The following is a 14,550-nucleotide window of genomic DNA, read 5'->3' as shown; positions in this document are numbered from 1 at the left end:
TGTCGAGGTTCGTCCCGAGCAGTGCCGTGACGCGGGACTCCGTGCTCTACAGCCTGTTCCCCGGGATGCACACCGAGACGAACATTAACTGTGCCTGGAGGATCATCACTCGGTGATTGACGCTCTTTGGGTGGTCTGAAACCTGTTGATCTTCCAGCTGAAGGAGTTGACCCCGACTGAGTGTTGCAGACTGGCACATTCCAAGGTCCAGGACTACGTGTTGAGGGACACGCTGAAGCTTGGGGCAGTTGCCGCCAAGGCGCGGTGGGGAAAGACCACCGTCTAACATCTGCCTGCGTAAAGAAGAACAGGGGGCCCAAGCAGTCATTTGGGCTCTGCTGACGCCTCAGCTAAAAATGTAATCGTACCGACCTGTAAATAGGAATGATTACTCCGCTTTCCTGTTAATGTAAATGGAATGTTTACATATGTATGGCATGTCCAACTGTACAGACCACTAAAGTATATTTTTGAAATTAAAAAAAAGGGAGTTACCTGGATGTTGTGTTTCAGGAGATAGTCACACCCCTTAGATTTAATAACTCAAATTCAGCCAGTGGTCAGGGACAGGAGAGTGTGGCTGTGAGTGAGGAACATAGAAGAACCAGGAGGTGGAATTGCAGGATCCTCAGTCCCTGTCCTTGTCCAACAGGTTCAAGAGTTTTGCACCCTGTGTGGGTGGGAATGGGGACTGCAGGGAGGAATGAGCCGACCGACCGCAGCACCGTCGTGCAGGGAGCCATTCAAATGGGGGGAGAGAAGAGAAATGTTGTTGTAGTTGGGGATAGGATAATTAGAGGCATAGACACTGTTCTCTCTAACCAGGATCGAGAGTCCCGAAAGTGATGTTGCCTACCTGGTGCTTGGGTTCAGAATATCTTACCTGGGCTGCAGAGGATCTTGGAGTGGGACGGTAAAGATCCAGTGATCGTGGTTCATGTAGGTACCAGCAACATAAATTAAACTAGGCCAGATGTTCTGATAAGGGAATATGAAAAGCTAGGAGCTAAATTGAAAAGCAAAACCAAAAAGTTAATAATCTCTGGATTACTACCTGAGCCATGAGCTAATTGGCACAGAGTCAATAAGATTAAGCAGGTAAATGCATGGCTCAAATTTTGGTGTGGGAGAAATGGGTTTGAATTCATAGGGCAATGACACCAGTATTGGGGAAGAAGGAACCTATTCCGATGGGATGGTCTTCATCTGAATTGTGCTGGGATCAGAGTCCTAGCGAATCGTATAACTAGGGCTGTAGACAGGGCTTTTAACTATATAAGGGGGTTAAGGGCTCAGTTATAGGGGACATTAGAAAACCTGAATTAAAGGAGGAGGTAAGAGTGCAGAACTCAGGAGAGATTATAAAAGTCCCCAGCACAGACACAAATAGGACAGAGTGTATGAAAGGGATTAGCAATCAAAGTTTAAGCACACTGGACAAATGAATGACAATGAGAAGAGGGATGGCTAATACAGGACTGAAGATGTTATATCTGAATGAAGGCAGTATAAGGAATAAGATAAATGAGTTTGTGGCACAATTGAGATTGGCAGACATAATGTGGTGAGCATCAAGGAGACGTGGCTGCAAGGGCATCAGGATTGGGAGCTGAATATTCAAGGATATACATCCTCACAAAAAGATAGGGGTGTGGGCAGAGGAGTGGGATTGCCTCATTAGTAAAAAATGAACTAAATCAATAGTAAGAAATAGTAAGAAGTAGGATCAGATGGTGTAGAATTTGTGTGGCCAGAATTGAGGAACCGCAAAGGTTAAGAAATACATAGTTGGAATGATGTACAGGCCTCAAATAGTAATCTGGAGTGCAAGATACACCAGGAGATCGAAAAGGTGCATAGAATAGGCAAAGTTACAGTGATCATGGGGGATTTCAAATTACAGGTGGACTGGGAAAATCAGGCTGGTGATGAATTGCAAGAAAAGGAATGTGGAATATCCACGAGATGGCTTTTTGGAGCAGCTTGAGATGGAGCCCACTAGGGAACAGGCAATACAGGATTTAGTGTTGTGCAACAAGGCAGGCTGGATAAGGGAGCCCTTGGGAGGCAGTGATCATAATATGATTGAATTTACTCTGCAATTTAAGAGGAAGAATATAGAATCAGAAGTAACAGTATTACAGCTGAATAAAAGCATGAGGGAAGAGCTGGGTAGAATTGACTGGGAGAGGAACCTGGAGACAGTGAGGTCTGCAGATGCTGGAGATCAGAGTTGAGGGTGTGTTGCTGGAAAAGCACAGCAAGTCAGGCAGCATCCGAGGAGCAGGAAAATCAATGATTCAGGCCAGAGCCCTTCATTAGGGAATGTAGATTTTCCTGCTCCTTGGATGCTGCCTGACCTGCTGGGCTTTTCCAGCAACACACTCTCAACTGGGATAGGAACCTAGCAGGAAAGACAGTGGAACAGCACTGGCAGGAGTTTTTGCGAGTAATTCAGGAGACACAGCAGAGATTCATCCTGAGCAAAAAGAAGCAAAATACAGGGAGTATGAGGCAACCATGGCTGACTAGGGAAGTCAGAGACAGCATAAAAGCAAAAGAGAAAAGCATATAATGTGGCAAAGGGCAGTGGGAAACCAGAGGATTAGGAAGCTTACAAAAACCAAAAGAGGGCAACAAGAAAAGTAATAAGGAGGGAGAAGATTAAATGTGAGGGCAAGCTAGCCAGTAATATAAAGGAAGACTGTAAGAGTTTCTTCAGATATATAAAGGGCAAAACAGAGGCAAAAGTTTACATGGGACTGCTGGAAAATGACACTGGAGACATAGTAATGGGGAACAAGGAAATGGCTGAGGAACTTCGCGTCACTCCTCACGATGAAAGACATGAGTAATATCCTGAAAATTCAAGAGAGAGGAGGCAGAGCTGAGTATGGTGGCCATCATCAAGGAGAAGCTGCTAGAAAAACTGAATGGCCTGAAGGTGGATGAGTCACTTAGACCAGATAGTTGAAGAGATAGTGGAGGCATTAGTGGTCTTTCAGGAATCACTATGATAAGGGAGGGTCTCAGAGGACTGGAAAAACGCTAACATGACACCCTTGTTTAAAAAGGGAATAAGGCAAAAGATAGAAAATTACAGACTGATTAGCTTAACCTTGGTCGAGGGTAAGATCCTGGAATCCATTGTGAAGGTTGAGATTTCTGAATACTTGAAACCTTACGGTTAAATAGGGCGAAGTCAACATGGTTTCATCAAGGGGAGATCATGCCTGAGAAATCTGCTAAAATTCTTTGAAGAAGTAACAAGTAGGTTAGACCAAGGAGAGCCAATGGTCTACCTACCTAGACTTCAAGAAGGCCTTTGACAAGGTGCTGCACAGGAGGCTACTGAGTAAGATAAGGGCCCATGGTGTCAGAGACAAGGTGCTAACATGGATAGAAGCTTGGTTGTCTGGCAGAAAGCACATTGGGGATAAAAGGGTCTTTCTCAGGATGGAGGCCGGTGACAAGTGGTGTTCTGCAAGGCTCAGTGTTGGGACCACAACCTTTCACTTTATACATTAACAATCTAGATGAAGAAACTGAGGGCATTCTAGCTCGGTTTGTAGATGATACAAAGATAGGTAGAGGGACATGTGGTATTGAGCAGGTAGCAAAGCTGCAGAAGGTTTGGACAGGTTAGGAGAGTAGGCAAAGAAGTGGCAGATGGAGTACAACTAATGATGTCATGCATTTTGGTAGAAAGAATGGAGGCATGGATCATTTTCTAAATGGGGAGAAAATTCAGAAGTCTGAAGTGCAAACAGATTTGGAAGTTCGAGTCCAGGATTCTCTCAAGGCAAACTTGCAGGTTGAGTCAGCAGTTAGGAAGGCAAATGACAAACTTCTCAATCCCATTCTTCTGCTTTCTCCCCATAACTCTTGATCCCCTTGATATTCAAGAACCTATCTATCTCAGTCTTAAACATTCTCAATGATCTGTCCTCCAAAGTCTTCTGTGGCAATGAATTCCATAGATTCGCCACTCTCAGGCTGAAAACATTTCTCTTTATCTCTATTCTAAAGCATGGATAGAAGCTTGGTTGTCTGGCAGAAAGCACATTGGGGATAAAAGGGTCTTTTCAGGATGGAGGCCGGTGACAAGTGGTGTTCTGCAAGGCTCAGTGTTGGGACCACAACCTTTCACTTTATACATTAACAATCTAGATGAAGGAACTGAGGGCATTCTAGCTCAGTTTGTAGATGATACAAAGATAGGTAGAGGGACATGTGGTATTGAGCAGGTAGCAAAGCTGCAGAAGGTTTAGACAGGTTAGGAGAGTAGGCAAAGAAGTGGCAGATGGAGTACAACTAATGATGTCATGCATTTTGGTAGAAAGAATGGAGGCATGGATCATTTTCTAAATGGGGAGAAAATTCAGAAGTCTGAAGTGCAAACAGATTTGGAAGTTCGAGTCCAGGATTCTCTCAAGGCAAACTTGCAGGTTGAGTCAGCAGTTAGGAAGGCAAATGACAAACTTCTCAATCCCATTCTTCTGCTTTCTCCCCATAACTCTTGATCCCCTTGATATTCAAGAACCTATCTATCTCAGTCTTAAACATTCTCAATGATCTGTCCTCCAAAGTCTTCTGTGGCAATGAATTCCATAGATTCGCCACTCTCAGGCTGAAAACATTTCTCTTTATCTCTATTCTAAAAGGCCCTTACTCTAAGGCTATGCCCTCATATCCTAGTCTCTCTTGCCAATGGAAGCATGTTCCCAATATCTACTCTGTCCAGCCCATTCAGTATTCTGTATGTTTCAATTAGATCCCTCCTCATCCTTCTACATTTCATTTAATATAAACCCAGATCCTTAAGCCTTCCTCATATGTTAAGCTTTTCATTCCTGGGACCATTCTCATGAAGCTCCTCTAAACTTGCTCCATCCTTCCTGAGATATGGAGCCCAAACTGGGCACAATACTCCAAATGTGCTCAGACCAGAGCCCAATACAGCCTCTGAAGTACATCCCTGCTTTTATATTCAAGTCCTCCAATGATAAATGCCATCATTGCATTTGCCTTCCGAACGACTGACTCAACCTGCAAGTTTGCCTCTACCTATCTCTCTACCTATCTTTGTATCATCTGCAAACTTAGCTAGAATGCCCTTAGTTCCTTTATTCAGCCAGTTATTAAGAAGTCTCACAGACAATCAAATACTGAAACAATTATTTAAACTTTATTGCATGTAGCAACCAAATAAGACCCCTCATGTATGCAGGTTAAGCCTCACAACCCACATGATTAATGGTGGAATTTAGCTACAGTTGCAACCAACAAAGTCTTTCTCTGGATGTCCATGATTCAGTCCTTGTGCTGTGTTGTTCTCTGGAGTTCTGCTCAGGAGGAATCGAGGAGTTGATTTCTTATACAATTTTCCACCCTCAAAGTTTGTGGTGTGACATTATTGATAATCCTTTAGATTCTTCCATCCAAAATATTAACTACTCCACTGGAACCATCAAGTCTGCAGCTTGCCTTCTTATCAGAATTAGATTCTTTCTTCCTAGTTACATTTGGCATTGGCTTGTCTGTTTGAAGACACAGCTTTCCTGTATAGAAATTCTTCTATAGGGCAATCATTTGTGTTTGTAACATAAGACAGTCATTTGTCAAGCAGTTGTTAAAACTGTTTCGTTTATATAGCTTTGACTCCTCCTTTTCCCAGAGCTAGCTAATTGCTTTGAGTTCCTCTGTCACAGTTTGTCTTTGTCCTGTAAGTTTATTCCATACAGAGTTATTGCTGCTTCTTTTAATCTATGAACTGTTATTAAATTTCTGAAGTTTACACTATCACAAAAGGAATTAGAAATATTGGAAAGGTGGAATACAGGGATGAAGGACTTCAGTTATCTGGGAAATTTGGAAAAGTTCAGACTATTCATCTAAGTAACCCACTAGTCTTGAAAACATTTTTTAAGAATTGGTGATTAGTTGCTGTCCAAACAAAATCTAAAAATTTGTCACCTAGTTGTCCAGTATTAATCTCTCTCTACCATTCCTCAGTGCAAACTTCATTGCTTAGCAGTGCTCCCAGTCCACAAAACCAATAACATCAACCATGAAAAGCACTTAGAAGCTGCTTTATGCCATAGTATATACTGGTTCAAGAAGTATCTTTCAAATCAGTGTTGTAGCACAGTAGTAAAAGGTATATACACAAAAATCCTAATCTTGAGCTGAGGTGGTCTTTGTCTGTTGGTGGCTGGCTGGTGAGAATTATTCATTATGTTGAGATGTGTGTCAACATTTATTAAACATCCATTGGAGACCATGCGTCCTCATGGACAAAGGAGTTGAATTTCAGATGTGAGGTGAGAGTGACAGCCCTTGACATCAAGGCCACATTTAACTGAGAGTGGCATCAAGAAGCCCTAGCAAAACTGGGTATCCGGAGGCGAACTCTCCACTAGTTGTAACCATACCTGACACTTCGAAAGATGGTTGTGGTTGTTGGAGGTAAGTCATCTCAGCTCCAGGACATCTCAGTAGCAGTTCCTCAATGTAGTGTCCTAGGCCCAACCATCTTCAGCTGCTTTACCAATAACTTTCCCTTCACCATAAGGACAGAAGTGGGGATATTCACAGATGATTGCACAATGTTCACCACCATTTGCAACTTCTTGCATATTAAAACAATCCATGTTTAAATGCAACATGATCTGGACAATATCCTGGCTTGGGCAGACAAGTGCCATCTAATACTTGCATCACACAAATGCCAGGTAATGACCATCACCAATAAGAGACAATCTAACCACCAACCCTTGACACTGAATGGTGTTACCACCACTGCCTGGGGCTTACCACTGATGAGAAACTGAACACATAAACAGTGGCTACAAGAGCACGTCAGAGGCTAGGAAGATTAAACCAATTAACTCACCTCTTGACTTCCCAAAGTCTATCCACCATCTACAAGGCACAAGTCAAAGGTATGACGGAATATTCCCCACTTGCCTGGATAGCTGCAGCTTCAACAGAATTCAAGAAGCTGAACACATTCTAGGACAAAGCAACCTGCTTGATTGGCACCACATTCACTTCCTGCACCACTGATGCTCAGTAGCAGCAGTGTAAATTATCTTCAAGATGCACTGCTGCAATTCACCAAAGGTCCTTAGACCACACCATCCAAACCCACAACCACTTAGAAGGACAAGGGGAGCAGATACACCATCACCTGCAGTTTCCCCTCCAAGCTACTCACCATCCTGACTTGGAAATATTTCATTCCTTCATTGTCCCCCACTGGGTCAAAATCCTGGAACTTCCTCCTTGAGGGCATTATAAGCCAATGTACTGAGCAGTTCAAGAAGGTAGCTCTCCGCCATCTTCTCAAGGGCAGCTAGGGACAGGCAATAAATGGCGAGCCTGTGAAACCCATATCCCACAGTGAATAAAAAATTATGGAGCAGCCAAAATAGGCACATGAGACAACTGTTCAGCCCCCTCATATCTGCTTAACCATCTGATTAAATTGCAACTGATCATTATCTTAGCTTCATCTACCAGCCTTTACTCCATGTCAATCAACATCCTTATTTAATAAAAATATCAGCCTCAATTTTGAAGCCTCCAAGTGAGATTACAGAAAGATCTCGATCACTTAAGTCAATGGAATGAACAGTGGCAGGTGGAGTTTAATTTGGATAGATGCGAGTTATTGCATTTTGGTAAAAACAAACAAGACATACAATCAAAAGTAGAGCCTTTGGTAGCATTGTAGATCATGGGGTCCTAGGGGTTCAGGTACATAATTCTTTAAAGTTTGCATCAGAATAGATAGGGTGGTTAAGAAGGCATTTAGCAAACTTGGCTTTATTGCCCACATCTTTGAAAGTAGGACTTGGGACGTTATGTCCAGTTTGTACAGGATGTTGATGAGGCCTCTTCTGGAGTGGTGTCCAGTTCTGATTCTCCTGCTATAGGAAGGATATTGAGGAGAAAGTGAGGTCTGCAGATGCTGGAGATCAGAGCTGAAAATGTGTTGCTGGAACAGCGCAGCAGGTCAGGCAGCATCCAGGGAACAGGAGAATCGACGTTTCGGGCATAAGCCCTTCTTCAGGGCTTATGCCCGAAACGTCGATTCTCCTGTTCCCTGGATGCTGCCTGACCTGCATAGGAAGGATATTATCAAGCTGGAGAGGGTTCAAAAGAGACTTACCAAGATGTTGCTTGGGAATGGAGGGTTTGAGTTATGGCTGGATAGGCTGGGACTTTTTTTTTCGCTGGAGCGTAGGAGGTTGTGTGATGACCATTTGGAAGTTTACAGATAAGGTGACTGGCAGGTGTCTTTTCCCTGGGTGGGGGATTTCAAAACTAGGGAGCATATTTTTTAAGGTGATAGGAGAAAGATTTAAAAAAGAGACTAAGGGAAATTCTTTTTTTACGCAGGGGTTCGTGTGTGGAATGAACTTCCAGAGGAAGTGATGTATGTGAGTATAGTTACAATGTTTAAAAGACATTTAGACAAGTACATGCATAAGAAATATTTGAAGGGATACGGGCCAAGCACATACAGGTGAGACTAGTCTAGTTTGGAATTTTGGTCTGCATGGACTGATTGAACCAAAGGGTCTGTTTCTATGCTTATATAACTGTTAAGACCCCAAGAATCCAGCATCTTCTGGGAGGATTGTTTGAGAGGAGCAGGCGAGGTGAGGACCCTGTAACATGTAATCAGTATTATCAAGAAGAGTGGGTGGAGTGAGGACATAGTCACAGGCATCAGTATCACTGAAAGCAGTGAGTGAGTTGAGGACCCCGTGACAGGCAGTCAGCATAACTGGAGAGGGTGCAGAAGATGAGAACCCTCATAGAGAAGCAGACAGATTAGTGTAGACGTGAGTGGGACATAAAACATAAATAAGAGTTTTCTAGTCCAAACTTAAGTAGGAGTAAGAGTCAAAGCAAGGATTCATATTTTATTTAGTTAAACTATGTTTGGGGCGTTCGTTCCTGTGATTTACACACCTTGCAGTGTATGGGAAATCATAACAGTCTGATGATGACAGGTGCCTCTGCCTGGAACAAATTAAGCTCTGGGATTTAGAGTTTGAATTGCAGCTGGGGGAGAATGGGTGTTTCAGGTCATGATCTGAATAGATTTAAGATAAGAGATAGAAGGCTGAGATGAGAATTGAAGACAATTATTTTCATTCAGACAGTTGAGGGAATCTGGAACTCACTGTCTGAAAGGATGGTCAAGTCAGCAAAACTCTCATAACATTTGAGTATAAAGATATTCAATTGTTTCCTTAGACTCCACAGTTGTGGGGAAAAGCTGTAAAATGAAATTAGTGTCATCAGATCTTTGTTGTCTGGTCTGGACAGGCCATCTGACCTCCTTCTGTACTGTAAATATCTGAGTTTGTATGGAATGTGCTTTCTGATTATGCTAAGATCATATCATTGTAATTTCAATTTTATCAATCATTAAACAATGCTACAGAATTCCTAAGATAATACTTAGGAAATATGCTTGGGTGACAAGAATAAAAAAATTGAATCAACACTTGCAGGATCACAAATGGGAATGTTTATTACAATGTAAACTAATTTTTAAAATAAAGGTCGTTACAGAAACAAACTTTTAAAACATGAAATAAAAATGAGAATTATATTTGGCTTCAGAACCTTTCCCATATGAAATAATTAGCTCATGTCAAATAGTAAGTGCAAATATGACAATGTGATAAGACTCCAAATACATGGTATCACCCACTATACTGAATATTTCAGTTTTTACAGACAACTGTAACACAGGCCAGAGACTACAGCCTCAGTCAGGTTTGTGCACCTGAAGACATCATGCTTTCTTCTCTTTGAATGTGTGGGCTTGAAGGTTTCGAAAGACCTGTGTTCAGTACTCTAGTCTGTGATGAATAAATCTAATTGAAGTGATGTGGATCAGTAGCTCCAAATAAATGACAATATGGAATCCAAATGCTCTGTGGTGCGTAGTCTCAAAGCACTGTGGTATACAGTTCCAATCCAGTTCTGCCTGAAGTATCGCAAACCCAAATTAAAACTAAACTTAGACGCCATCTCAGTAATTGTACAGACATTAACACACAGACTAAGGCCTGAAGAGAACACTGCTGGTCTGCAATGTCCCAGAAGTAAAAACAAGACTGAAGAGAGCACTTTGCATTAAACAGCTCCAAGATCATTTAGAGTTAGTGTGCCAAAACTAAAGAACATTTCACTTTTATATCCTACAGAACGTGGGGTTCTAAGCTCATCACACACCAGGAGCATTTCTGAAAGACAAGTGAACAAATACTACTGACTTATACAGAATTTTAAATTGCCAGGTTTCAATTCAACAGTGTTGATCAGTCATTTCATACTATTGTCAAAATGATCAAAACTTGGAAACTACAGAATTATCTCAGGAAAAAGCAATGGGCAATTAGGTGTAGGGAGCATCATGAAAGACAAAAATAACATTTTTAATAAAACATTTTCCTTCTCAATGTGACTTAAGTTCCAAATCAAACTTTTTTCCATGGTTCCAAGCACATTGAGACTCTCAAAGACAAACACTTAACTACATGAAATAAATCATTTTTATTTAAAATTCAGAATATAATCTTATGAATGAAGACTCCAATAGCTTTTCCCTTTGATTCATGAGCTGCTAATCTGAGTTCCCTTTGTGTACTTTAACCCTTCATATATGTACTTTGCTTCTCTAAAACAAATTGTAAAACATGGAATTGTTTTTCTTCAAGTATCTGAACATAAAAAGCAGGATAACAGATTCACTCTGCCCTCGGTGGATGCCTAAATTTAATGCCTCCTATCATTACTGAGAATCCTAGGCAAAAGGACGAATTCCACATTACTGGGTTCCAAATGACTTCACAAAAATCCACAACTAGCAGTTTCATCTTTTCACTGATTCTATCAGCTTTTGTCACACTCTTAAGTGTATTAGCAGGTTATCTGTTTTCAATCACCACCCCTGGGCTGTTGTACCGAGAACTCTGCTAAAATACAACTTCTGAGAAATCAAAGGATTCATTTGGGAGCATCATTACACTGATCCCAATCCTATTTATTTCATATCTGCCAATGATTTTCTCTTGAATGTGATCAGAGATCAATTTTTTTTTATTGTAATAGTGTCACCCACACATTATTTGCACCAATTGGGGGAAGCTGTGGATACCAAGTTAGAAACAAATCATGTTGCCATGGAAATCACAGCAAGAGTAGAACAACAAAGCTTGACTGAATTGTAGTGGTTACTAATGGCAACAGAAAGTCCTCCAACCAGGAGTCTGTTCCATTCCAAAATGAAACAAACTGTTAATGCTGGAAATGCACAGCAGGTCCTTCAGCAGTTAGAATTTTACCTCAAACAATAATCTAGCTTCAAAAGTATCCCCAGCTTTCTCTGTATTGTTCAAACTAAACCCCAGGTTTGTGCACATGAACAAATTTCCCTGCAGAATTGCTCTACCAATGATTCTGTTTGCAGTTTTAGTGTTTGAACAAAACGCATAAAAACAAAAGAATAGTTGGTGTTAAGTCAGTCATACAGACCATTCAGCCCAACTCATCCAGACATCCCAGTCTGACCTGGTCCCATTTGCCAGTACTTGGCCCATATCCCACCAAATCCTTCCTAGTCAAATACCAGATGCCTTTTAAATGTTGTAATTGAACCCGCCTCCATCACTTCCATTGGCAGCTTGCTACATACATGCACCATCATCTCCGTTAAAAAATTACCCCTTGGATCCTTTTTGAATCATTACCCTAAATCTATGCCCCCAAAATTTGGACTCCACTACCCTGGGGAAAAGACCTCAGAGTTTCACCCCATCCATGCACCTCATGATTTTATAAACCTCTATAAGATCATTCCTCAGCCTCCGATGCTACAGGGAAAAAAAACTCCAGCCAATTCAGATTCTCCCTTTCACTCAAACCCTCCAGCAATATCCTTGTAAATATTTTCTGCACCGTCCCAACAATATTTTTCCTATAAAAGGGCAACCAGAACGGTATGCTGTATTCTAATAGTGGCCTCACCAATGTCGTGCACAGCTACAACATAATGTCCCAACTCCTATACTTAATGTCTGACCAATGAAGGCAAGCGTGCCAAAACACCACCTTCACCACTCTGTCTACCTGCTTGAAAAGAATTTACATATTACAGAAGAGAAGGTACAGAAGAGGTGGTGCTGGAAGTCTTAAAACGCATAAAGGTAGATAAATCCCTGGGACCTGATCAGGAACTTTATGGGAAGCTATGGAAGTGATTGCTGGGTCCTTTACTGAGATATTTGCATCATCATCATCCATGACTGAGATGCCGGAATACTGGAGGTTGGCTGATGTGGTGCCATTGTTTAAGAACAACTATAAGGAAAAGCCAGAAAACTATAGATAGGTGAGCCTTATGTTAATGGTGGGTAAGCTGTTGGAGGGATTCTGGAGGACAAGATTTACATGGTAAGGCAAGGACTGATTGGGATAGTCAACATGGTTTTGTGCATTTGAAATAGCATCTCACTAACTTAACTGAGTTTTTTTTAAAGAGGTGTAAAAGACTGATGAAGGCAGAGCAGTAGATGTTCTCTATATGGACTTCTGCAAAGCATTCATCAAGGTTAGTAGACTGATAAAAAAGTTAGATCACATGGGATCTAGGATACGAAAATTCTGGCACCTCCAAGGTAGGAGACAGAAGAGGGTGGTAAAAGGTTGCTTTTTGGATTGAAGAATCTGTGCCACAAGAATCTGTGCTGGGTCCACTGCTTTTCGTCATTTACATAAATGATCAGGATGAGAATATAAGAGGGATGGTTACTCAATTTGCAGTTGAGAACAAAATAGGTAGTGTAGTGACCAGTGACGAAGGCTATCTCAAAGTACAACACGACCATGACCAGATAGGCCAAAGAGTGGCAGATGGAATTTAATTTAGAAAAATACCAGGTGTTGCATTTTGGTATGGCAAACCAAAATAGGACTTAAACAGTTATTAGTAGGGCCCTGGGGAATGTTGTCAGACAGAGAGACCTAGGGGTGCAGGTACATAGTTCCTTGAAAGTGGAGTCCAAGTCTGTTATCTATTTCTGATGTATCTGGTTAGTGAGCACCTCTGAATTTGTTTTGTTAGTGCTTTTATGTTTTTTGTCTTTTCCAGACCAGTCCTTTCAATACTGACCTGACGGACAATAAGTATTGTGCAAAGTCAACCAACTGCAAAACAAGTATTCACCTAACATTATGCGCTGCAAAATCCTCGAACTGCTGCAGGTCCAACTGCAGAAGCTTAGCTAACATAAAAGTAATCATTCCTTTTCATGGCTTCCAAGCTCACATGAATACAGACATACAAACACTGCAGTTATATCCACAATTAACAAAATCAGTATTGTCTATTTTAAATAGGTGTGAGTACTGCTGCAAATTATAGGTGTCAGAGCCAAGATCTTTCAGCTGCTGTCGCTTGGCAGGTGAACGAGCAGGTGTAGGCACCGATGAATGTCCTGTCTCATTAAATGGCTCTGAAAATCAAAGTCATTGCAGTGCAGGATAGAAGATTCTGGAATGTTGCACAGAGAGGAAGAAGGTCACATTGTCATTTTATGCTGCCGCAGTTTCATTGATAGAAAATCGTGGCTTAAATTGTGCCTTGTGATGATTCCAACAATCTAAAACAAAAGAAAAATAAAATGTGATAGGATTTGATCAACTTCCATAGTGTCACTGAATATGCCCTTGCTCCCCTTGCTTCTGTCTTTTTTTTTTAAATCAAATTTGACACTGAATCACTTCAACAACTTTGAAGTAATTTTCATTTGGTATCATAATGCCATGCCTATTGACATATTTACTGACATGATGGATCATTAATCAGTGCCAGGAAGAGAATCTGATGAAATTCCACCTCAATCCCTGAAGATAAACAGGTATAACCCATAGAAAAACAGAATTTCCTAGACGCAATTTCAACATCTTCAGCTGTGATCCACTGACTAATTGAATATTTGGCTCTGGACATGAGGGCAGTGAAAGATCCCAGATCCTTACTACAAATTCAGGTTGACCTGGGACAGCCAACAGTAAATATGGAATAGAGCTGGTCAAAAAAAGCAAGCTTGCATTTTCTTATTTCTAATTCTCCCCGATCTACCAAGGAAGCTTACCAATTATTAACAGATGCACATTATAAATAGAAAGCCCATAAGGTTACTTTTTAACATCTGTCTGACTTGTTGCGATTATCATTTGTTTCAAACGTGCAACATACTCAGCTTTAAATAAGGGTTGAACTCTCAGTTGAACTCAAAAAGGTTTGTTAACAAGTATTTAGAGTAGACACATCAGAAATACAGGTTACCTTGCGATCGCTGGGATCCCATATGTTCTTATTTTATTCTTATTACTAGTATTTCAAAGCATGCAGAACAGGAGGCACTTGAGTCTGAACATCTTGGGTGTTAAAAACGGTGGAGCACATTTTCAGGCTAACACCAATTTGGGGAATGAGCACCTCAAAATCAAAAGTAG

At 41.3% G+C, this 14,550-nt stretch overlaps 1 protein-coding gene across 2 annotated transcripts in view; it reads right to left on the bottom strand.

The window, feature by feature from the left end:
• Positions 1-12,313: 12,313 nt before the first annotated feature.
• Positions 12,314-14,550, bottom strand: part of clcn6 (chloride channel 6) — an 83,221-nt gene continuing 80,984 nt past the window's right edge. For both annotated transcript variants that reach the window (XM_043675878.1, XM_043675877.1), the window contains one exon: positions 12,314-13,691. In XM_043675878.1, the coding sequence (XP_043531813.1) occupies positions 13,611-13,691 (81 nt within the window). In that variant the 3' untranslated portion in view covers positions 12,314-13,610. The remainder of the gene's footprint in view (positions 13,692-14,550) is intronic.

The sequence above is a fragment of the Chiloscyllium plagiosum genome, chromosome 34 (assembly GCF_004010195.1).
Source record: "Chiloscyllium plagiosum isolate BGI_BamShark_2017 chromosome 34, ASM401019v2, whole genome shotgun sequence".
NCBI classification, from domain to species: domain Eukaryota; kingdom Metazoa; phylum Chordata; class Chondrichthyes; order Orectolobiformes; family Hemiscylliidae; genus Chiloscyllium; species Chiloscyllium plagiosum.
This window is presented reverse-complemented; position numbering and strand designations above follow the sequence as displayed.